The following is a 25,466-nucleotide window of genomic DNA, read 5'->3' on the forward strand; positions in this document are numbered from 1 at the left end:
GTATGTTGAACTGCTCATGTATCTATGCTCCCCATGGTTGTGTGTTTTACACGTTGTACAACGCTACAGAATGTTGGCACTCTATAAATAAAAATAATAACAGTTTGCACAAAGTTCTGTATAGACACATTGCTAGCCTGCAGGCCAGGCGTTCAGTTAGCAGATGCTAAAGGTGCAGAGTGAGATCAACCCCAGATTCACCCAGGAACATTTATTGTTCATCTTTGGTCATATTTTCATACGTCTGTAAATGCCAGCCTTATGCTAAGAAGGGGGATTGCTACCTAACAAAACATGAATGTTTTGAGAGGGGATCGTGGTGGTAACAATAGACCCTGCAAGGGATGCAGGCGCAGGGGAGCAGTTTATTCTCCCCTTCTGAGAGACCAACAACTAAGGGTGCGGAGAGAAAAAAACGTTCTGCTCCATGCACAGTTGTAATGGCTGCATCGGCTCAGCCACTGATAAGGAATCATACAAAGTTTTGTAGACAAAGATTTGTAGACAGTCCCTACTCAGTCTGCTCCTTGGAATCTGCAGCAATAGTGAGTGTGGAGTGAAATGATTGAACATAAGGAAGCAGTCATGTGACATTAGAGCTCCTCTGTGATTGGAGAACGGCATAAACCAGAGGTAGACGCTACACGTTACGGCCAAGGATTTATTATATTTTGTGACATAAATAGTAAAACAATGTCATGAAAGCCTCTCTGCTTCACATCTCTTGTATACAAGGAAATCCAAAACCTGAAACCTCCCCCCTCCTGCCCCAAGTCAACACAGCATTCCATATGAACATACACCTCTCTTTCATATCCCAAGCAGGATGCAGCATCGACAGCGCTACAGCAACCACTGCCAAGACGTGGTCATCTTAGCAGACAGGAGATGATCAACTCAGAGAAGAGAATATGGTCCATCCCAGAGGACAGAATGTGGTCACCTCAGCGTAGAGGATGCGGACACCTCATCGGAAAGGATGCGGACACCTCTTCGGAAAGGATGCGGACACCTCATCGGAAAGGATGCGGACACCTCATCGGAAAGAATGCGGACACCTCATCGGAAAGGATGCGGACACCTCATCGGAAAGGATGCGGACACCTCATCGGAAAGGATGCGGACACCTCATCGGAAAGGATGCGGACACCTCATCGGAAAGGATGCGGACACCTCATCGGAAAGGATGCGGACACCTCATCGGAAAGGATGGGGATACCTCTGAAAAGTGGAAATGATCGCCTCATCGGAGAGGATGCGGACACCTCATCGGAGAGGATGCGGACACCTCAGCGGAAAGGATGCGGACACCTCAGCGGAAAGGATGCGGACACCTCAGCGGAAAGGATGCGGACACCTCAGCTGTAAAGATATGGACACCTCATCGGAGAGGATGGGGATACCTCTGAAAAGTGGAAATGATCACCTCATCAGAGAGGAAATGGACACCTCTTTGGAGAGGATGTAGTTACATTCGTCCAGTACCTCAATGAATAAAGGCCTCAGCAGAGTCTTGTAAAACCATATCAGTTTGATATGGGTCCAGCACATCCCTTTGCCACCTCATAGTTAGTACTGGATCACAGCTGTGTTCAGATGTCCCCATCCTCATCAGGATCTTCCCCCAATGTCAGTAAAAGAGCTTTTGCCTGATGCTGGAATAAAGCCGCTCGATTCTGTCTCTCCCCCTTTTTCACCCAGTGTCCATAGATGCGGAACGCACATGCATCGATAAGTCTGCGGACGCCCTTAATGCCGTATGGGTCCCGGATCAGCAGCTCACTGGTAACAGGGCGTGCTCGCCTCCATCTTGCCAGGATAGACACGCATGCCAAAGCGGCCCAGGCTGCAATCTGCGGAGGAAGAATCCAGGTATCACTAACAATTACACAGTGACAATAACCTCATTAACGCTTAAGTCCCAGAAAGAGAGACTGACCCGGAAGCGGTGATACGGGGTGACGGAAGGACCCTGTTCCATCTGGTGACTCTGGAAGAAGGGGTGCTGCAGGGCCTGATCAGCCGTCAGACGCTTCTCTGGATTCAGCTGGAGGAAACGACAAATCTGCAAAAAAGAGAAGGATAAACCACAGTCTGATTATTAAAGTATACCTGTAGCGATAAGTGTGCCCCAAATAGATACTTACCTCAGCAGAGGGAAGCCTCAGATAATCCAGAGGCAACCCACGTCCCCCTCATCTTTCCAGCACTAGGATTCCCAAACCACCTCCACAATTGTCAATGGAAAGCAGCCGCACTGCACAGGATGGCTCATGACTGCACAATAGCATGGGGCCGCTTGGACGCCACTTTTCCACCGGAGGATGAGCGGCTCTATGCACATGCGTAAAGCATTCTCTGTGCTCATTCATGTATGGGAGTGTGGCTGCAAACTTTACGAGGGTCCTGAGAAGAGGCAGTAGTCTGGAGGTGGATGTGGGAAGCCTCTAGATCAGGGGTGTCAAACTAAAATACAAAGTGGGCCAAAATTAAACACTGGGACCAAGTCGCGGGCCACCCACAAAGTCTAGTGGCCACTAGGAGAACTCATAGCAAAGCATGTGATCAGTTTGGTCAGGTGATACATATGCAAGTCTGTTGATTTGCTAGGTATGATCATGTGCTAAAGCAGGATGTAATCACAGAAAATCAGCTAAATCCATCAGCTGATCAACCAAATCACATGCTACTCAATGAGTTCTCCTAGACATGACCATCAATAAAGGCCATCTCCGTCCCTTACAAAGGTCCTTGTTGTCGAACAGCACTCCACCACCTCCCTCCCCTATACAGTTACATGATGTCTAGTGGCCCTCCTACCTCCCATATACAGCCCCCTGGTGTCTCAAGCCTCCTTCCTCCCCTACACAGTTCATTGGGGTTTAGTGGTCCTCCTTCCCCTATATCAGTGGTTCTCAACCTTTTTAGCACGTGCCCATTGTGAGTCATCTCTAGGCAAATGTACCCCCTACTGAAAATGTGCGCACTGCAGCGAAAAAGTGGGCATGGCCATTACATTATGTGGGTGGGGCCAAATAGTAGCGAAATACAGGTAGTCCCTGGTTCATTTTTAACCCAAATCTATTCTCTTTTGTCCCCCTCTGTTCTCCCTATGCCTCTTTTGTCCCCCTCTGTGTCACCTCAGTTTGTGCCTCATTTGTTTCCCTCTGTGTAACCTCATCTCCCCGTATTATCTCTGTTCTCCCTGTGCCTCTTTTGACCCCCTCTGTGTCACCTCTGTTCCCCCTGTGCCTATTTTCTCCCCCTCTAGGTCCCCGTGTCACCTCTTGACCCCCTGTCCTAGTTAGGCATAGGTGCCCCCACAGTATAGGTATCCAGCCATAGGTGACCACAGTATAGGTTAGCAAGGTACAGGTGGTGCCCTAGTGTAGGTAGCAAGCTATAAGTGCCCCAGAATAGATAGCCAGGTGCAGGTGGTGCCCCAGAATAGATTAGCCAGGTGCTGCCCCAGTGTAGTTAGCGAGCTATAGGTGCTCCAGTATAGATAGACAGGTAGTGCCCCAGTATAATCTTATGTAGCCCTGTTCCCCTGCAAACTCCTCTCGCTGGGCTCTCCTCCTCTTGCCGAGTCTTCCTGCTATGGTTACTTCCGGCAGCAACTCTGACGTCATAAGAGGCTGCCGGGTAACCATGGAGACAGGACGCGAGGTGGCGAGGAGAGCCCGGTCAGGATGAGAGCCCGGCGACAGGAGTCCACGCAGGAATGGGGCTAAGTAAGTTGCTGCGCCCATGCCACCGAGCCTGCCCTGCCCGACACTTATCTGGGGGCGAGATCCGCCATTTTGTCTGTGGCCCCTGAGGGACCCTCTGACAGCTGCCGATGTACCCCCGCAGGTTGAGAACCACTGCCCTATACAGTTCCCTGGTGTTTAATGATCCTTCATCCCCTCTACAATTCCCTGTTTAGTAATCTTCCCTCCTGTATTCTTTTCCCTGGTGTCTAGTGATCTCTCTCCCTCCCCTATACAGTTCCATGGTGTCTAGCATTTTTCCCCTTCCCTTGTCCATAAGGCTTCCCTGGTGATCTAGGGCTTCACCCCCAATATAGCTTCCCTGGTGGTCTAAAGTGGGCCAAACCTCATGCAAAGTAGAGGAATCACTTGTTAGCCAAAACCACTGCGGGCCAGATCTAGCCCATGGGCTACAGTTTGACATGTATGCTGCAGAGCAGATTTTTCCCACCGCGGGCCAGATTTCTATGGTCCTATATTTGGTATGAATGCAACTTAAAGTGGACCTGAACTCTTGCACAGGACAGAAGGAAAACAGAGAAATGCACCCTGCATGTATTTGGGGAGTTCAGCCGGTTTAATTTCCCCTTATTTGTGTCTAATCACAAATTGTAATTTAATCTCACCCGTGTCACATGGCTGCCCCGGCAGAGATGGAAGATAAACTCATTTGACAGCACAGGCTGTTAACAATCTGTCTGCTTCCATGAATCAGTGCAGATTTATTTTAGGATTTGTATCAGCTGTAATATCTGTAACAAATAAATATTTCTTGTTTAAAGGTTGTTATGCTGTTGCATATCTTTTATAACAGAGAGGACATTCTGAGTTCAGGTCCACTTTAAAACATCTTATTTTCAAAAATGTCCCAAAAGTGAAAGAAAACTACATTAAAGTGGGATTATAGTTAAATAAAAAAATTCAGTATCAATTCTTAGGCACATAAAAACATTCGACAGCATTCCCTGTGTGTAAAAATGTTTACTTTCACTGCAGACAGCAGTACAGGCTTGCTTATCTCTGGCTCATCGGCAATCATTGCCCACAAGAATGCCTCTGCCTGTGTCTTCACTTTGCCCCCCATCTATTCTGCTGAAGTGACTTAGCTGCTGCTAGAGTAATGTGTCTATTCAGCGGAGGGAGGAAGGAGGAAGCAGAATCAAGACACAGGCAGAGAGTGTCTCCTGGTCGGCAAGGCTTATACTTGTCATTAGCTAGAGATAAGCAAGCCTGTTCTGTTCTCTTCAGTGAAAATAAATGTTTTTATACACAGGGAAAGCTTTCAAATGTTCTTTTATGTATCTAAAAAGTAGTTACTGTAATTGTAATTTTGAGAGTATAACCCCACTTTGACAAATGAAACTTGATTATTCAGTAGTTATGCATTTATTGAAAAAAACAAAAACAAATCCAAGAACATATTTGTGGCATAGAACTGAATCATCAGAACTCTTAAAGTGATTCTCTCCATCCCCTCGTTCCCCTGCAGGTTCCTTTGTTTCAATCTCCCACCCCAAGTGCTCCCCAAGACAGGCGGCTCTGTACTGCGCACGCACGAGTGCCCGAGAGAGGGCCCTCACGCATGTGTGCTGTATGGAGCGGCCTGTCTTCGGGAGCCTGAAGCCCACCCAATGCGGATGAGAGCAGTTTCTGACCCATCGGTCAGAGACTGCTAACGGGGAAACCAGCGCAGGAATGACGGGACGAGGAGGGTTACGGGAAGGCTCTATAGGACTCAGGGCCGTCTCCCTCAAGTATCTGTTTTGTTTTGTTTTTGGGGCTACAGGCTTCCTTTAGGTTCTACATAATCTAGAAAAGCTGCCATTACCAGATCTTTCACTGTGGCTGATCGGTCATCCCACTCCGGCGAGGTGAACTCGTATCTTCCATCCATGATCATACGGAGCATCAACATCTGCCGCCGGTGCCAGAAAGGAGGGGAACCCGCCAGCAGCGTGAACATGATCACACCACATGCCCACCTACAATAAAGAAATCAATCATGTCAGCCACTTCCTGTTACATCATCTCTTACCCTGACCAATCATCTGCCACTCCCCCTTACCATAATCCTCGGCTGCCCAAACCCCGTCCTTCCCCAATCTTAGTCATATAGATTAAATAAATGATATGTGTCAATTAAAGGCAAGGATTTTAGTCTCACTGCACCTCAATCCAGAGGAAATAAAAGATCTCCTGACTGGATCAAGTGAACATCTTCCTACACTTACCAATCATGGCCGTATATGCCCTTCAAAGGAAGAACCACACCCAAGACGACAACAACAACAAAAAAATGTAATTTATCCAAGCCACTTTTAAATGCAAGTGAAGAATTTACTATAATTACCGATTGTGGTAAAATGTCCTCGTCTTAAAGGGAACCTGAGGTAAGGCTGCCATATTTATTTACTTGTAACCAATGCCAGTTTCCTGGCAGCCCAGTTGATCTTCTGGCACAAGTACTGTCTTAATCAGAACCCTGGAACAAGCATATGGCTAATCCAGTAAAACCTGAAAAGTACCTGATCTGCTGCATGCATATTCAGGGCCTATGGCTAAAAGTATTAGACATGGGATCAGGAGGACTACCAGGCAACTTGTATCGTTCACAAGGAAATAAATATGGCATCCTCCATATCCCTCTCACCTCGGGTTTCCTTTAACCACTCAGGGTGCATTTCTCTGTTTTCCTCCTATCCTGTGCAACAGTTCAGGTCCACTTTAATGACAGGATGCGTATATACGTCCTGACTGATTTAAAGAGTCTCAAACTGGATGCATATAAACATCCAGTTTAAGTTAACTAGTTAAAAAGCATTGGACCCAGTACAGACACTTGCGGGACCCCACTGCTACCAGTTTCCCATTTTGAGCAGGATCTGTTTACTACCATTCTTTGCCTTCTGCCAGTTCTCCATCCACATATACACATTTCCTCCTCCCTCCAGCATCATTGGTCCATGTATACTATATTTACTGCTTTCCCGATAGCTAGGTATGCTTTTACCACTTCAAAGACAAGTATGTTGGACAGACAAAAACTGTCTTTAGTAAACCCCCGCTGAGGATCTCATCTGAACCTAGAGAGTGTTCTGTGCAATATCATGTTGTATAGCATCCCATAGGATACCTTCAAACAGTTTATATACATCTGACATTAAGCTTACAGGTCCATTAGTTTTGTGGGTCTGATCGTTTTCTTCTCTGTCACTTCTTGTTATATCACAGCTCACCCTGAGCTCTGACCCTTCCCCCCACCTAAAAAAACAAAACACACCTTTTCCAGCTACCTTGCCATTCAGACTGAACCCAACCACCCCATCTGCTAGATCATGTTACCTCACAGCTCATCCTGACCTCTGACCTTTTGTACTTACAGGTCTACCTCCTTCCCATAGCCGGGGTGCGCCTCTTCCATGGAGCACCTCAGAATCTCTGGAGCCAAATATCCCGGAGTGCCACACAGCTCTGGGGGTGACAAGAAAAGACAGATAGGGGGTCAAATGACAATAAGACATCCTCTAATACACAATATACTCAAGAGACATCCTTCAGTTTATACTGTACTCAGAGACATCCCCAACATCCCCTACACTCAGGCTTCCCTCGTAAAGAGACAATCGCAATATACCCTACCCTCTGAGACATCTATCACAGCAAAGAGACATCCTACGTCAAACTACACTCAGAGACATAACTTGCAGCAAACAGGCATCCACGATAATACAATGCCATATACGGTATGAGACATCTGTACTACATACACTTCAGACTAACAACCATTTCTGGGTCAAACTCCTAACCTCAACCACTTTAACACGTTAGCAGCTTCAATAGAGAGTTATTTAGTGTGAGATAAGTGCAGGGCTTTTAACCTCTTTTGGCAGAACTCGTGTTTTTAATACTTGGAATGCTTTGATCTTTCTATACTGGCAGAAAATATAAAGAAACTGAAAGCAGAAATCCTGTTATTGTCTCACACTGCCCCCTTGTGACAAGTGCCCATAAATACACATTACAGCAGTACTAATTAGAAGCAGGGAAATGTAACAAATAAGAAATAAAAAAAAAATGTGCTAAAATAAATTGGCCTGGAGCACTTACAAGCCTCTAAATAAATTGGCTGCTAAAGAGTCAAAGGACACTTGATAATGCTGTATTATCTGTGAACTGGACATTAGATTGTGAGTTCCTGGGGGACAGTCACACAGCATAACAATGGAGGCCGCCATTTTTATTTCCTTTTAAACAATACCAGTTTCCTGGCATCCTGCTGATCATTCTGGCATCAGTAGTGTCTGAATCACACACTTGAAATGGGCATGCAGCTAAACCAAAGCAGTCCAAACTACCTCAATGCTGCAACCCAATTCAAGGCAACACCAGGGAAGTCAACCAGCCGACACCCGTATCCACCAGGGGTGCAATTACAACCAACAACAGAAAGACTGGGTCTCTATCTGGATTTTCAGGCCGATTGGCCAATATTTATTGCTATTACCACAGTGCAAAAAGCACAACGTTTCGGCCAGTGCGGTCTTTATCAAGTGCTTCTTAGCACTGGTCGAAACGTGAAATTCTGTAATAGAAACAGCCCATCTCTGCTCGCCAGCCCCTCCTTCCCACACAGGTGAGGATACGCACCTCGCAGCTTCTCCCCTGGTCTCAGCACACAGCTGAAGCCAAAGTCAGAGAGTTTTATGTTCAGACAGTCATCCATCAGAATATTTTCTGGCTTCAGGTCTCGGTGGACAATGTTATTGTTGTGTAGATAGGACACAGCCTCCAGCAGGGCGCGCATTATACTCCTGGGGAAAGAGACAAAATCATGACAGGACACAGCTGGGGGGTTATGGAGAACCCTTCCCCCACTCACAGGAATGTTTTACGCAGAACCAGTATCAACAGTTTACAGCTGCAGGTTAAACAACTCTCTCTGTCCCCCACTGTAATGCTCTGAAAAGCTAGTGCAGAGTTTGCAAGCACAGTAGAGTGTCAGAGAGAGAATTCAATACTTTAACACAAAAGCATTTACAGAATCGAGCTTCTTTTACACCACTGCAAATCACAATTCAGATTTGCGATTTTCACTGGGTGCCAGCAACACAAGAAGAAAAACGCAGCATTCAAGGCTTTTTTTAAATGCATCAAAAATCGGAATTGCATGCAGTCTAAAAGAGCACTCAGTGCAATTATTTTATATAGTTTTATAACAAAAATAAAAATTATTGCTTACAGGATAAAAAGGAACCCAATAGCAATCAGTATTAAATAACAGGAAATTAAGATGAAATAATACTTAAAGCCGACCTGAACTCAGAACTTCCTCTCTGCTCTAAAAAATAAGCTACAGCACAATAACCTTTAGGCTGGTATCACAGTGGGATGTTAAAGTCCCATGTTACAGCAGCCAGTAACGCAGCCTAACTCACAGCACTGTAAAATCAATATGCTGTTCACAGTGCACACGTTGCGTTGCAGTGTAACGCAGCACGTTTAAACTAAGTGCTGCATGCTGTACGTTATACGGGGCTAAGCAGCGTTAGACTGTTTGCACATGCTCAGTAATGTTGGAGGAGGAGGTCTCCTCATCGTTCATTTGATCCGGATCTTTTTTGTGAGTCGAATCATCCAGATCATCACAATGAGAGATTCGGTTCACAGTGGATGTCTGTCTGGAAGAAACAGGAACATACAGAATGTACAGTGCAGGGAAAGTCCTGTCCTGCTAATCATTTCACCCCCAGTCTGCTTCCCTAGTAAAATGATTCAAAGGATTTGGTTCAAAGATCCGGATCTTTTCAATGATCCGATTCAAATGATCCGAATCCTTAAAAAAATCCGGACTTCCTATCACTAACCTGGAGCGGCTGCTTTGAGAGCTGCATAACGCAGCTCAATCTGACGTCCAACTTCAACACCGCCATGCGTTGCGTTAGGGGCACGTTATGCGACCATATCGTCCCCTAAAACGCAACGCCTTAAAGGACAACTGTAGTGAGAAGAATATGGAGGCTGCCATATTTATTTCCTTTTAAGCAACACCAGTTGCCTGGCAGCCCAGCTGATCGATTTGGCGGTGGTAGTGTCTGAAGAACACCAGAAACAAGCATGCAGCTAATCTTGTCACGTCTGACAATGTCAGAAACACCTGATCTGCTGCATGCTTGTTTAGGGTCTATGGCTAAAAGTATTAGAGGCAGGACTGCCAGGCAACTGGTATTGCTTAAAAGAAAATTAATATGGCAGCCTCCATATCCCTCTCGTTACAGTTGTTCTTTAAAGAAAAGCATTTCTTTGTTACAGCGGATACAAATCCTGCAATAACACTGCAGTGTTTGTACTTCCTGCTTTCATAGACGCAGACATAGGGGTAACATCCTGTGCTTTCAAATTAATCTATGTGTCATGGCAGTTAGCTGACACAGCTGACAGATCAAATTACAACTTGTGATTAGTCACAGATGAGGGGGAATTAGACAGGCTAAACTACAGGGTGCATTCTCTGGGTTTTCCTTCTGTCCTGTGCAAGAGTTCAGGTTCACTTCAAAATGCGAGCCCAAAACAAGGAAACTCACTTCAGTGTAGATCCTCCCCTAAGAAGAGGGAAGGTTTCGGATCCCATACAGGCTGTCTGGTCCTCTTTCTCTGCCCTCGTTCCCCACGCTGTCTCCAGTTGAATTTATGAGACTTCAAGACTCCTTCAGCAGACTTCCGACGCACTCACACCACCAAATGCTTCCAAAGACGGATGCGCTCCATACTGCGCAGACAGACGAGAGCCTGGCCTTGTGTGCGCACAATATGGACACACTTGGCTTCAGATGTGAGGGCTTCTGAAGACTGCCAAGGAGTCCTGAAGAGGTATTCCAGCTGCAGGTCGAATAACTTCAATGGAGGGCAGCGGTGGAACAACGGGATGCAGTACTGGGAAGGCTCTGAAATCTAGAGCCTTCCCTCTCAATAGGACAGTATCTCTTTACATCCCTTCAGGTTCCTGCTAAGCATTGTACACAGGATAGATGGTTCATAGCCAGAGTGCAGTAGGTGTACCTCAGCCAGCACAGGACAAGGACGCTCCTGCCCATACCATGTCGCTTGCCCTTGTCACCCTACAACAACAGAACACCTGCAGGCTAGGGGTGGCGTACGTATGTCTGCGTCGCCAGTGAGCTGGGCGCAGGGTGAGCTGATTGACGGCTCTCCCCGCTGCTGCAACACTCTCCAGCGGCGTTAAATACTATTCCCCCTCAGAATAGTTGCAACTTTGAGGGAGAAGCAATTTGGTGTCCGGAAACCGCTGGAGCCCAACAATAAACGACTATTTCACATGAAGCAGCCCTGCCCAGTCACTTCCTTTTTCTCTACCCCTGACAATTGAGCCTGAGGCAGTAGGAAGCCCACCCTCAGTGTCACGGCTCAGCAGGTAACCTAGAACAATGCCCTACACATATGGCTGTCAGGGTCCAGGGCTACAGTAGAGGACATACAGGCTATAACTTACATAGGGAGCTGAATACACTCCGATCCATGTTACCTAGCAGTCATTTAGAGCACTGGTAGAGAGAAAAGCATTATGGGTCTGTTGGCACCAATACAACAGACTGAAGGAGGGATTTGTGAAAAGAGGCATTTGTAAAAAGGAGTAGAAGACTAGAAACCTACCTCCTGGAATGTCACGAAACAGGCGAGATTTCTTATTACAGACCATAAACACCACGTTTTGTTGGTAAACACACCTCTGCAGGTACGCAGTGCAGTACTCTGCTATTACTACTAAAACAGCTACACAGCTCAGAGAACCTGCCACCCACCTGGTTTCCTTCTCACTCAACTTCACTTTGTCTGTCAGGTAATCAAACAGCTCCCCCCTCTTCATCCTACAAGACAAAGACCGCACAACCATGATATGTCAGGACAGCAGGAAGGCGGAGCCTCTGAACCCCACAGTATGGCATACTCACAGATCAAACACCAGGAAGATGAAGGTGGAAGACTCATAAGAATCGATGAGAGTGACTGCAAAACAGAGAAAAAGGACAAGTCAGACTCACATCCCAATACTAACACCCCTTACAGGCACCTCATGTATTTATCCATTCCCTGAGTCTTAAAGCGGGATTGTCGCCATAAAAAACAAATTTAAATAGAAACTGTTCAATCAATAATATATTCCTCCTCTCTTCCTTATTTCCCCTCCTTCCATATCCCTCCTTGTCCTTGATTGATTTACCACCCTCGCCCTCCCATTCCTCCCCACCCACATCTCTCGTCTTCCCCAAGTGGCTGAAACCTATGAGGCACACTGAGGCAGCTTTTTTCTGCCGGCAAAATGTCTGGGGACAGAGCCTCGAGCACGCTAGGCAACCTAGTCCTCCAGCAGTCACACTGTTAAGCTCAACACACTATACAATCTTGGTTGTACAGATTTACCAAATCTATGTAGTATAAGGGCCAATCGATGGAAAATACCTTGAATGATTGATTGGATAAGCTCTTATACTACATGAAAGTGGTAAGGTTAACCACTTCACAACGGAGGGGTTTTACCCCTGAAGCACCAGCGCAATTTGTACATTGCAGCGCTGCTTCCATTCATTTTTTACTGTGATATGATTGGTTATTGGGGACTGGGGTCCCCATAACCAATCATTGCACTGCAGAGCGGGGGTGTGTGCGCGCGCGCGCGGGTCGCGGGGGCGCGCGATCGCGCGCTACACGTTTGTTTACATTAATGTGTTATCAATGGAGACTGCTTCTGTTTGAAGCAGCCTCCATTGTGTCCGCAATCGGCGCGTCTAATTGGATTTAGGAACGCTTGTTCCTAACTTCCAATTAGTCACCTGCTGTGCTGGCTGGCTGGAGTGTGCGCGCGAGGTCCCCGCCCACTCCCAGCCAGTAAACAAATAAGTGCGCCTTTCTCCGTCCCTGGGGGTGAAGCAGTGCGCAGAGGGACGGAGAAATTTAGCACTGGGGGGTCAAGTGGTTAAACAACCAAGATTGTATGGTGTGTGTTAAGCCTAATGCTGGGCATACACAGCACTTTTTTTTTATTATCAAATCGAGACGCTGATGGCTCTATTGATAACATCCGACAGGTCTGATTGCCCGCTGGATCGATTCCCTGCTCGATACCCGCGGGCGGACAATAGCGGGGAATCGAGCAGAAGATAAGGAAGCACCCGCGGGGAAGAGCAGGAATCGATCCGGGCGGCCGCGGGGACGCGGCAGGAGTCGATCCGGCGGCTAATCTAGCTGCCAGATCGCTACGTGTATGCCCAGCATTAGATGCTTCAGGCTTCTCATTTCCCTGTTCCTTCTGACCTTCAATCATAAGCCTTCTTTGTCCTGCTGGTGCCTCTCTCCAGCCAATGATAGAAAGAGGGAGAGAGAGAGGCAACCAGGAAGCCCGTCCCCTAAAGCCCATCCAGTAAGCAGCAGCAGCTGTAGCAGAAAGCTGCGTTTTCCATACAGACCAGTACGATTGTTTTTTTCTCCCCCAGCCAGAGCAGTATAATGGAGGACACTTATCTCTGCAGAAGCCAGCAGGGATCGCATGACACAGGATCCCTCGCTGTGTGTGACATAATGCTGAGCTCTGATAGCCAGGCAGGGCTGCATGCCACACTTGCATGCTGGCTGCACAAATATAGTATATTTTAGTTTAGAGTTGTACTCAAAACTGTTATATTCTGAGGTGGGTGTTAATTACGGAAAAACAAGTATGACTGGTGTATATGGATCATCTTTATGGAACTCTAGTATATACCTAAGTGGGAGTGTCTGAAGACTCTGGGAGGAGGGCAGCTAATGAATATACAATTAGCAAGAGGAGGGAGGGAGAAGATGTCATGATTAGCTGTAAGCAAGATGGCCACTGCCTAGTTTAACATTCTCTGCTTTTCCCTTATAAAATACACAGGAATCATAATGCTGACAGTGTAATACATCTGTTATGCAAGTAGAACTAGTTTTTATCTACTTGTATATGTGTTTTTTATTTCTAGGTTAGCATGGGTTTCCTTTGCAAAGCCCTAACCCTAATACCTGTCCACTATCAATACCTCAGAGGCCATCACATGCTTTGACAATGGTCTGACAGGATTAAATGGCTCAGGGTGTGGCTTAGCAGAGGGAGGAGCTTAGTGATGGAAAGCTACTAGTATACCTGGTGCAAAAAATGTAATGAGGAGAAAAAAAGACTGAATGGAGGTGTGTGAGTGGCTTATTAATAGATTTATGCTCACATACTTCATGCAGGATATTTAATGAGGAAGGAGAATAGTGCATGGAGCAGCAGGTGAGCCTTGCCATTATAAAGGTGCTGCAACACTTGGTGCAGGATGAGTCATCAAGGGGAAAATAAAAAGGTCATGCAGTAGGTGGAGCTTACTGATGGATTGGTGCGGGGATACTTGGTGCAGGATATGCAATAAAGGGAAAGGGTGGTGGGTGGAGCAGTGGGTGAGGCCTACTGATGGATTGGATGCTAGGATAATTGGTGCATAGTGAGAAATGATGGGAAAAAAAACAGTGGGTGGAGCAGTGGTTGGGGCTGTATATAGGTACTAGGATACCTGATGTAGAATGTGCAGCGGGGGAAAGGAGATTACTGATGAATGGGTGCTGGGATACTTGGTGCAGGATGTGTAATAAAGGAGAAGGGGGAAGGGGGGTGGAGCAGTAGGTGGGGTTTACTGATGGATGGGTGCTCAGATAATAGAGGGGGAGGAAAGGGATGGTTGTGAAGCAGTGGGGCATACTGATGTGTAGGTGCAAGTAGCGTTATGACAGGATTTCCAGGGAGGAAGGTGGATGGTAGGTGGAACAGTAGGTGGGGCTTACTAATATATGGGTGCTGGGATACTTGGTGCAGGATCTGCATTTCTTTAGCAGTAGACATTCGCACTTCATGTAGCTGTTCAGGGCTCAGTCTTTCTGGGGTCACCTCAATAATCTTCACAGCATATTCACGCCCCGTTTCCCGGTGTACACAGCGCCGGACCGTACTGGAGACACCCCTGAGGAGAGGAAAACACAAACGTCACCACACTGTCATGGGGGATCTCCATCACCACCTTATCCAACCACCAATCACAGAGCAGAGACAAAACACACACAGATCTGTAAGCTTTTAAAAAGGAAACAGAGAATTAAAAAAAAAAAAAAAAAACCTTACCTGGGGCTTCCTCCAGTGCCTGGCAGCCGACCTATCCCTCGCTGTAGCTCCGGGGTCCCCTCCATTGCAGAGGTCAACCTCGCCATCTTCTGTGCCTTCCTCCCATGGCCAGGAGCGTTCTGCGCAGGTGCAGTAGTTCTGTACAGAACGCTCCAGGTCACGTGGGCGCAATTGCAAGCAGCACAACGCATCTGCAACTGAGGGGACCCTGGGACACCAGAGCTGCGGTGAGGGACATATCGGCTGCCAAGGGCTGGAGGAAGCCACAGGTAAGCAGGGCTGTGGAATCGGTACAAAAATCCACCGACTCTAGACTCCTCAGTTTAAGATTTCACCGACTTCGACTCCCCTACTCCGACTCCTCTAATTTGCATATTACAATCTTGTTGATTGAAAGTATGTAACATGAAATACGTCTCTTAACTGCCAACGCTTAGGAATTTTAAAAGTCAATTGAAGTGCGAAGGATATGGAGACTGCCATATTTATTCCCTTTAGTCCTTGGTAAGAGTACTTGTAAAAGGTGCAGACCGGAACAAAGAACATCTATCAGGCCCTAGGCAATGTAACTGTGGGTACATGTAAGAATGATGTGCAGGTACTCTGCAGGGGAATAAGGAGATTCTTCCTCTATTACACATTCTTCATGCACAATCTGAACCAGGTTTATGGGTGATAGACAACACCTCTGTGTTCAATGTGCACAACATTCTCAGTGGATTCCCTGCAGCTTTGTGGGGAGTGCATATGTATAGTACTACTGTGTAACAAAGTAAACCTTTAAAGTCAGATATACACATCTGATTGTGACTGTATATGATGTATACACAGGAATCTCTTATATATATGAAATAACATCTATGCTGTAAGTATAAAGCCTGATGTGTAGCCGTGTCACTAATAGAGATGGTCAATGAGATGGAAATAATTCTGCGTTGATTCTGATTTATGCAAATGTATGCACTCTCTTTGCTCATGAAATCAAATAATTTGATATGTTGTTAAAATTTGGTTTGGTGACTACGAATTAAATGGTACCTGAGAAGGATGAAAAGAAAAGTTTTATACATACCTGGGGCTTCCTCCAGCCCCCTTCAGGCTAATCAGTCCCGCGCTGTCCTCCTCCGCCACCTGCATCTTCTGCTAGGAGTCCAGATACTTGAGCCAGTCTGGCGTAGTGCGCATGCACACACTCCGCCGCTGGGAGCGTACTACACCTGCGCAGCACTATTGCGCAGGTGCAGAATATTCCTAGCTCTGGGAGCAGCACGTGGCCAGACTGCGCTGACTGGCTGAATTACCAAGACTCATAGCAGAAGATCCAGGTGGCGGAGGAGGATAGCGAGGGACTGATTGGCCTGAAGGGGACTGGAGGAAGCCCCAGATATGTATAAAACATACACACACACACACACACACACACACGAGATTCCTTTGTACACATCATATATACTGTACAGTCACAATCAGATGTGTATATCTGACTTTAAAAATACGGGGACTGCGACAAATTTAAGGCTAGAATGCACTCCTACATGGTCAATGAAAAACTCACAAGTATACTTTGTGATACCCACAAAACTTTCAAGAAAGTTTGGGATCCTTGGATCCAGCTCGAGCATCCAAACATGGAGGACACACTAATCACTAAGCTATGAGATGGGCCCCTTCTCTTTCTTTTATTTCTCTACTACCTCTCTTTACCCTCTTCCTTCTCTTTTGTCTTCTATTATATTCCCACCCGCTCCCCTCTCCACGTTACAAATTTTTAGAATAACAGAGGTTTTGCTCAATGCTTAGAGCTAACCTCCTAAGCCTCCCTTTACACCGACCTTCCCTTCCCCCACCAGGTCGGTCCCTACACCCTTCCTTTATCATAGCATACCCCAGATAGCTGGTTTAATCCTCTAAAGTACATTTATCCTTCCACAGACGCAACTCCCGTTCCCTTCCCCAACCCTGATTGGGCCTGTTGGTCCAGACAGACCCACCACGTGATTCCCTGTGCAGTATGTCTCTCTCCACCCCCCCCCCCCCCCCCCCCCATTCCAGGTACCCTGGGTGACTCACAAATCAACGCTAGGCTCCCGTATCCACGCCAGCCTGGGTGGCACAGTGCACCCGTTTAGAGGCTTGTCTGGTTTCCCTACCACCTATACACTTCCTGTTTTACTACGATTATATAATTGCTTTATCATACATTGTCACCCTGTGATTTTTGCTAAATAAGCTCTGTTTGTTTTTCCTTTTGTTGTCTAATGTTCTTGTTCAAAAACTTTCAATAAAAACTTTGAAACAAAAAATACGGGGACTGCTTTATTGAAGCAGCACAAGTAACTAATTTTGATTGGTTTATTTTATTTTTGTGGACCAAGCACAGCTATTACTGTATATATATAAAACTTATGATGACTATTATCTGAGAAATAGAACATTATCATATTTTCTATTTTAATTACAGTTTAAATTCATTAGGAGTCAGAGTCGGTGCATTTTTTCCCGACTCCAGGCACCCAAAATTGGTCCGACTCCACAGCCCTGCAGGTAAGCAGGACTTTTTTGTCTCCTCCGACAGTTCCGTTCCAGTCCTGCCCTTTCAGTTTTCTATGGCTGGGTTTATACATACAATGTGCACAGTTCCATTCCTGTCTGGTAAAACTGATAGAACACGGATGCAAAACTGATTGAAACTGACAAGACAGGATTGGAACTGAACTGAATTTTTTTTATGTGTGAACCCAGCCTGAGGGCTGGTTTACACTTGGGTACTTCTCAGTGCGTTGCTGATCGCTGCTGCTAAGGGCCTGAGCCCACTAACGTAGTTGTATCTACTTCTGTCCGCTTTTCAGCATCTCTAACATTGGTGTGTAACTGAAAAGCGGACACAACGGCGTCAGTGGGCTCAGGCCCTCATGAATCCCTAAGGATTATTCTCATTGCAACATTTGTGATGTGCATAAATTGCAAACGTGCTGCATGCAGTGCTTTGTGGGCAATTGCGATGTGAATCTTGTTCTATTAAACGCTAATCACAATCGCAATTCGCATTCCGAGTGTGAACCAGCCCTAACATAGATGCTGGAGATGATCACCTTTTTGGACTTCTATACCACAAACTCTTCCATTCAACACACAACACTGGTGATGACACTGACATGGGGGAGGGGGAATCAGAATGTCACGCTAGCCCATCATGAGACCATGAAACATATTTCCTATGAACAGTCTTCAAAGAGAAAAGGTCACATACAAAGCTTCTTTTATTTATAGACCAACAGGATCCATCAAGCATGTTTGAGGACAAAAGGACACCTACTTCTAATGAAGTTAGAGGAACATGGGCCATCTCTAATGTCTGTATAGCTAGTAACGAATATGACCAGCCAGCTAGCTGCAGGGCCTGTTCTTTCATGAAGCAAGGTGAAACATTTGAATCAGGCACAGAGATTACAGGGGCAGCATGTTTGTACTGTGTTTATCCTAACAGCATACAGTCAGAGCAGGAGGAGAAGCGAGAGGAGAGCGAGGTGCAGAGGTCATCATTGAGGAAAAGCAGCTTGTTGTGCCATGTGAGGAATCTGACAGCGAGTGAGGAGGCAGGAGAGCAGCAGTGTTTCATTTGACTTGCACAGCAGGAGGGAGGTGGTACTGCTGTCCTGATTGAGGAGGAACGGAGTGGCTGCGGGTGAGCAGGTTGTTTGTCGCAGACTCGCAGCCAGCCAGTGTGCTATTGTGTTGAGCTGCAGCATGTCATGTGAGAACATTAAATGAAGCAGAATAAATTGGCAGGGCTGTGCGATCATTCCAAATTGGGGGGGGGGGGGGGGGGCTCAGGCAGCAAAAAGTCTAGAACCAGCCCTGGTTAGCCGCCATACATCTAGAAATATTGTGTATATATATATATATATATATATATATATATATATCTCTTGTCACTGTCCCTCAAAGGAGCTCACAATCTAATCCCTACCATTGCCATATGTCTATATTATGTAGTGTAAGTACTGCAGTCTAGGGCCAATTTTAGGGGGAGCCAATTAACTTATCCGTATGTTTTTGGAATGTGGGAGGAAACCGGAGTGCCCGGAGGAAACCCATGCAGACACGGAGAGAACATACAAACTCTTTGCAGATAGTGCCCTGGCTGGGATTCGAACCAGGGACCCAGCGCTGCAAGGCGAGAGAGCTAACCACTACACCACCGTGCTGCCCTTCTCGAAGACCAACAAACGCGTCAGACCCCCGGCAGCTGTCCACAAAATGTAAGTGACCCAACTCTGTGCCCGTGCATTGTAAAATCTCATCTGGGGTGACTCCCTCTCTCACTTTAAAATCTATTACAAACCTATAGGACCGCTTATGACTGTGGAGTCAGAGTTGGAGCAATTTTGGGTACCTGGATTTGGAGTTGGTAGTTTCATAAACTAATGGGTCAGATGATTTTTGTACCGACTCTACAGCCTTGGGACTACCAGTGATGATCCTGTTTTCTGCAGGGCTGTGGAGTAGGAGTCGGAGCAATTTTGGGTACCCGGAGTCGCAGATTTCATAAACTGAGGAGTCGGGAGTCAGGAGTCGGGTGATTTTTGTACAAAATCCACAGCCCTGGTAAGTATTAGACTAAGGAGTCGGAGTCGGAGGTTTCATAAACGGAGGAGTCGGAAGATTTTTGTACAGACTCCACAACCCTGGTTTAGAGAGATTTGCCTGTCTAATTCTCCCTCATCTGTGACTAATCACAAACTGTAATTTGATCTCTCAGCTGTGTCAGCCAGGAATCTCGGTCAATAACAATCTGGTCAATAACAATCCAGTTGGTATGTAAACGTATTGCAAACTGTATGCAGCTTGGAACTGACCAATCTAATGTACTGTACATAATACCAATTCTGAAAGGCTCAGTACCCAGCGGGCATACAAAATTCCTGCAAGCCAGACTTCTCTCGCTGACCATCGCTTCTGATTTGCCTGAGGAGGATTCTCTGCATAAGTCATTGTCAGTCATGTGATCAGCTGTAGAAAGACTGGACGGCAGCACACGCTGGAACCGAATCTCTAGTAATTTAATTTTGGAAAGTTTACATGCAGAGGCATGTTCAGAGCATGGGATCCGCTACCTAAAATAGCAATAGAGAGTGCCACAAAGTTCCTGGTAGTATGCCCCATACTGCTCCCCTCCTTGTTGTAGGGTTAGCATTACATAGCCCAGGCTGGTGCTACACTCCCTGCCCCCAGCATCATGTGATGGAAATAAACATACCAGGTAAATACTGTAAGCTAGCAAAGGTCAGGGACCTCCCTCCAGTGTTTCATGTTTCTGCTGTACATTGTCATGTGCACCATCAACATGTACTAGTATTGATGATTAGGAATGCTTATTCAGAATCCACAAAAATGACATGTCCGCATTTTCAAACAGAAATCAGCAATTCCGATCGGAAAATGGAAAAATTGGATTTCTGCAGAAACACTGCATTACCACAACTCAGTAACTTTGGCCCAATCACAGAACTCACAAGCACTGGACCAATCAGAGAATGCTGAGTACACTGGGAAGTGTTTGGCCAATCAGAGAAGGCAAAAATAAATAAAGTCTACTTGAAAAGCAGAAATTGGCATTTCTAACCATCTCTATTAATGATGCCTCAAACTACACATCAGCTCTGTATTTGTCCATCCATTGGTGATTGTACAGCATTTTGAACTTCTCCTGTATCTATGCTCCCCACTATTTGTCTTGTACTATGTACAGCGCTACAGAACGATGTTGTTGCTATAGAAATAAAAACAAACAAATATATATATATATATATATCTCAAGCTCTGCTGGCTACTCTGCATGGGGGAGGACTGTAAGTGGAACAGGAACAAATGTAGGACCAGTGACATATTATTGTGCATATTCAGCTTTATATGTTGGGCTGCATAATGAATATATACTATTTGTTACTGTATGCCTGGATGAATCTTGGCTGAGACAATGGGGACTGACAGCTATATCGGTAAATGAGTAAGGTAGGGAACACACTGTCGTTTTCTGTCGGGTTTTGCGCTGATGTTAAACACGTACGTTTTTCCGCATATGTTTCCGCATTTACAGCGGCATGTACTGCATGCGAGCGTGCAGGAAAAAGCAGAAAACTGTGCGTTTGGAAACCACAAAAGAACGCGAACAAACAGACGCAACGTAAGCATTTCCCGGGCAAGGCTATTGACTTCAATGCCCTGTAGAATCGTGCGCGTTTAAACACGCACAAACGCATCTAGTGTGCTCCCTGCCTTATAAATGGCTTTTCTGCTGTCCTCCCCCACATCCTACAGCAGCACAGACAGCTCAGCTGTAGCCAGGCAGTGTTTGTATGGATTCCCTCCCAGTGACATCACCCTGATGATCAGATTGAACAATGTGGGCTAACAATCTAGTGTTTGTAGAGGAATAGTGATTGCTAAATGCCTAGTCTTGTTTTGTCCAACGCTCTTCTAGATGCTGCCTCTCTGTAGAGCAGTATAGGAGCCTTAGCTGTGGCCAAGCATCGTCTGTGCATAAACCTCTCACCCAGTATTGTCACTCTGATGACCCATTATGAGAGATATATATATACATATACACACACACACACACACACACACATGCATACAACACCTGTCCGCTGTACTTCTGAATTGCCACCCCTTGTGGCTGCTAGCATTGGACGTGGGGTCAGTTGCGCCCTACATGCTATATATGCCTGTAGTCATGTGGGACCTGAATGCGGGGGTATAATGGACACTAGCGGGCGGCATAACAAGTATTTGCTTACTAAACAGGCACTGTGTGGGGGCGGGCACATATAATATTTTGGAGGGACAGTAGCCAGGGGTTCCTGCGTGTTCATAGCTTGCAATAACGCACGCAGTTACCGCCACGCACCCTACTGACCATGTCAGCCCCAGATTTCCCAGCACGTCCAATCGCCTGATCAACCATGTCAGCCCCAGATTTCCCAGCACGTCCAATCGCCTGATCAACCATGTCAGCCCAAGATTTCCCAGCACGTCCAATCGCCTGATGAACCATGTCAGCCCCAGATTTCCCAGCACGTCCAATCGCCTGATGAACCATGTCAGCCCCAGATTTCCCAGCACGTCCAATCGCCTGATGAACCATGTCAGCCCCAGATTTCCCAGCACGTCCAATCGCCTGATCAACCATGTCAGCCCCAGATTTCCCAGCACGTCCAATCGCCTGATCAACCATGTCAGCCCCAGATTTCCCAGCACGTCAAATCGCCTGATGAACCACGTCAGCCCCAGATTTCCCAGCACGTCAAATCGCCTGATGAACCACGTCAGCCCCAGATTTCCCAGCACGTCCAATCGCCTGATGAACCATGTCAGCCCCAGATTTCCCAGCACGTCCAATCGCCTGATCAACCATGTCAGCCCCAGATTTCCCAGCACGTCCAATCGCCTGATCAACCACGTCAGCCCCAGATTTCCCAGCACGTCCAATCGCCTGATCAACCATGTCAGCCCCAGATTTCCCAGCACGTCCAATCGCCTGATGAACCATGTCAGCCCCAGATTTCCCAGCACGTCCAATCGCCTGATGAACCATGTCAGCCCCAGATTTCCCAGCACGTCCAATCGCCTGATCAACCACATCAGCCCCAGATTTCCCAGCACGTCCAATCGCCTGATGAACCAAGTCAGCCCCAGATTTCCCAGCACGTCCAATCGCCTGATCAACCACGTCAGCCCCAGATTTCCCAGCACGTCCAATCGCCTGATCAACCACGTCAGCCCCAGATTTCCCAGCACGTCCAATCGCCTGATGAACCATGTCAGCCCCAGATTTCCCAGCACGTCCAATCGCCTGATCAACCACGTCAGCCCCAGATTTCCCAGCACGTCCAATCGCCTGATCAACCACATCAGCCCCAGATTTCCCAGCACGTCCAATCGCCTGATCAACCATGTCAGCCCCAGATTTCCCAGTTTATCCAATTGATACATTCAACCAATTTCAGCCTGAATGCGGTCAAATCCTTGATAGGACATGCTTGTTGGTGCACCAATTTTCATTCAATTGAATAATTCAAAAATTCAGATCCACAAACAATCAGTAAATTGAATGCTACCCATTCTGCTCGATTGTACAGTTAATGGGCACTTTTAAGCATTGGCAACTCATTCTTTAATTACTGACACATACAGTCTTGTGGCTAAGAGCATGCAGTGTAGGCGCTGATATGTGTAAGAACTTCCTTGTATCAGTATAGGGAGGATAATACCACAGAGGTAAGGCTCAGGGCTGGCAACCTCCATGAAAACAAGGGGTGATATCAATGTTTTCCCCCTGCGAGGGGCGGGGCTGCAAGGGGAGGGGGCGGGGCTCACCGGCCGATGATCTCCTTCGGGTCATACTTCTGGTAGAATTCCTTGGCTCCGGCCCAGTCCGGCAGCTCATCACGTGACTCCGCCTCTCGCGTCATTCTGTAACGTTACCGCTTCTCCCGCCGCTGGGTGCAGGATTCATTCAGCGGCCACCCCACCGTCTTCGTCCTGCTTTTCCGGCCTCCCCGGATATGATCATCCCCTACGCCCCGCCATCACCCGGCAACGCAGATCCGCCCACCCGGAGGCGTGGCCTTGCGTCTCCTCTCCTGCAGAGGACGCGGGAAATTCCATCCGACCTGTGCTGCCTACAGCCGCCTATAGGAGGAGAAATCAGCAGGCCACACCCACTACCTCCAGTGATATTATTATGCAGGCCACGCCCCGGTCAGGAGTCCCGTGAGGATTTGTTATGGTGTCAGCAGAGGACGCCCTCAGCTATGGATCTCTCTATCCCCTTGAGCAGAGAGGCGATGACACCACAGTGCCGCTCTGCTGCTCACTGCTGGACTCCATACAGAGACTCCTGATATCGAAGAGGGATGTAAATGGGAGTGGGGGACGTAGCTCTGGGGGTGTGGTGACCATTTTTGCAACTTCATAATATTTTGCAACTGGTTGCAATAATTTCTAGGCATACATATCAGCTTACATATCCCGGCATAAGATTTACCTGCCAGATAGATAATTTCCAACATGTTGGAAATTATCTATCTAACCATCTATCTGCCTAGCAATTAAGCATTGTTCTACTCTGCAGGAGATAACCAGAAGACAATGCACCAGAGATAATGACCAGTCTCTAGGAGTACTTTACAGAAAATAATCTAATTACAGAAAATCTAACAGAAAATTCATTGTATGGTGTGCACTGCAATCTGGATTTCAGCCTGCCCACTCAACCGAAACTGCTCTCACCAAAGTGGTCAATGACCTTGCCTTAGCTAAAGCTGAAGGTAAATACTCCATTCTACTCCTTCTTGACCTTTCAGCAGCTTTTGACACAGTAGATCATCCCTACTCCTCCAGTCCATGGGCATTCACGATCTTGCCCTGTCCTGGCTTTCATCCTACCTCTCCAACCGCTCCTTCACGACCGCCTTCAATGAGTCCTCATCCACCCCCAACCACCTCTCGGTGGGAGCCCCTCAAGGTTCGGTCCTTGGCCCCCTACTGTTCACCCTATACACATCCTCCATTGGCAAGGTTATCTCCTCCATGGGTTTTAACTATCATCTGTATGCAGATGACACCCAGATCTACCTCCACACCCCTCACATATCCACCACTACCATGGACAAGGTCTCCTCCTGTCTATCAGCCATCTCCTCCTGGATGTCTGCTAGGTTCCTGAAACTAAACCTAGACAAAACGGAATTTATGATCTTCCCACCCCGGACATCCATAAACCTCCCAGATGCGCATGTCACTGTTAACCACACTACCATTCACCCTACCTCTCAAGCCCGCTGTCTGGGTGTCACCCTGGACTCCGCACTCTCCTTCACTCCCCACATCCAAAACCTCACAAAGTCCTGCAACTTCCACCTTCGTAACATCTGTAAGATTCGCCCTTTCCTGACCTCTGCCACCACCAAACTCCTCATCCATGCCTTAGTAATTTCCCGCCTTGACTACTGCAATGCCCTGCTGTCTGGTCTCCCTATGACCCGAACAGCCCCACTGCAGTCCATCATGAATGCAGCAGCCAGAATTATCCACTGCTCCCATCGCTCCACCATGGCGGATCCCCTCCTTGGATCCCTCCACTGGCTTCCTATCCAGTCCAGAATCAGATTCAAGATACTGTGTCTGACCTACAAATCTGTGCACAAAACCTGTCCAACCTACATTTCCGATCTTACTCAGAGGTACACACCTAGCCGCTCACTCCGCTCTTCCAATGAACTTCGCCTAACCGCCCCCCGCATCACCCAGTCCCGTGCACGCCTCCAGGATTTCTCAAGAGCTGCTCCAACACTATGGAACTCCCTACCTCCACCCATTAGGGCAGCCCCCTCCTTCAACATCTTCAAGAAGGCCCTCAAAACTCACCTTTTCACTCTGGCCTACTACCCCTCACAAGTGCTCTAAACCCACAGCTGAACTCTGGTCTCCTACCTCTCGTGTCCCTACCTCTCCCTTTAGATTGTAAG

General features: G+C 47.1%; 1 protein-coding gene across 1 annotated transcript; it reads right to left on the reverse strand.

Annotated features, from left to right (window-relative positions):
* Nucleotides 1-647: 647 nt before the first annotated feature.
* PHKG2 (phosphorylase kinase catalytic subunit gamma 2) lies at nucleotides 648-23,569 on the reverse strand. The gene is made up of 9 exons (XM_068244120.1): nucleotides 23,314-23,569; nucleotides 14,601-14,776; nucleotides 11,720-11,774; nucleotides 11,570-11,635; nucleotides 8,400-8,563; nucleotides 7,133-7,223; nucleotides 5,581-5,734; nucleotides 1,940-2,065; nucleotides 648-1,853 (listed from the first exon to the last, which is right to left on the reverse strand). The coding sequence occupies exons 1-9, from the start codon at nucleotides 23,406-23,408 to the stop codon at nucleotides 1,593-1,595; spliced, it is 1,188 nt and encodes a 395-aa protein (XP_068100221.1). The 5' UTR covers nucleotides 23,409-23,569; the 3' UTR covers nucleotides 648-1,592.
* Nucleotides 23,570-25,466: the final 1,897 nt, after the last annotated feature.

This window comes from Hyperolius riggenbachi, chromosome 7 (genome assembly GCF_040937935.1).
Source record: "Hyperolius riggenbachi isolate aHypRig1 chromosome 7, aHypRig1.pri, whole genome shotgun sequence".
NCBI classification, from domain to species: Eukaryota; Metazoa; Chordata; class Amphibia; order Anura; family Hyperoliidae; genus Hyperolius; species Hyperolius riggenbachi.

Bases quoted from the DNA above. Each gene is read 5' to 3' on its own strand.
- PHKG2 (XM_068244120.1), bottom strand. From the start codon at position 23,408: ATGACGCGAGAGGCGGAGTCACGTGATGAGCTGCCGGACTGGGCCGGA. The intron at 8,564-11,569 runs GTGGGTGGCAGG...CTCTTTCCCCAG, and splicing joins TTGAGTGAGAAGGAAACCAG to GAGTATAATGCGCGCCCTGC. The intron at 1,854-1,939 runs GTCAGTCTCTCT...CTTCCTCCGCAG, and splicing joins CCCCGTATCACCGCTTCCGG to ATTGCAGCCTGGGCCGCTTT.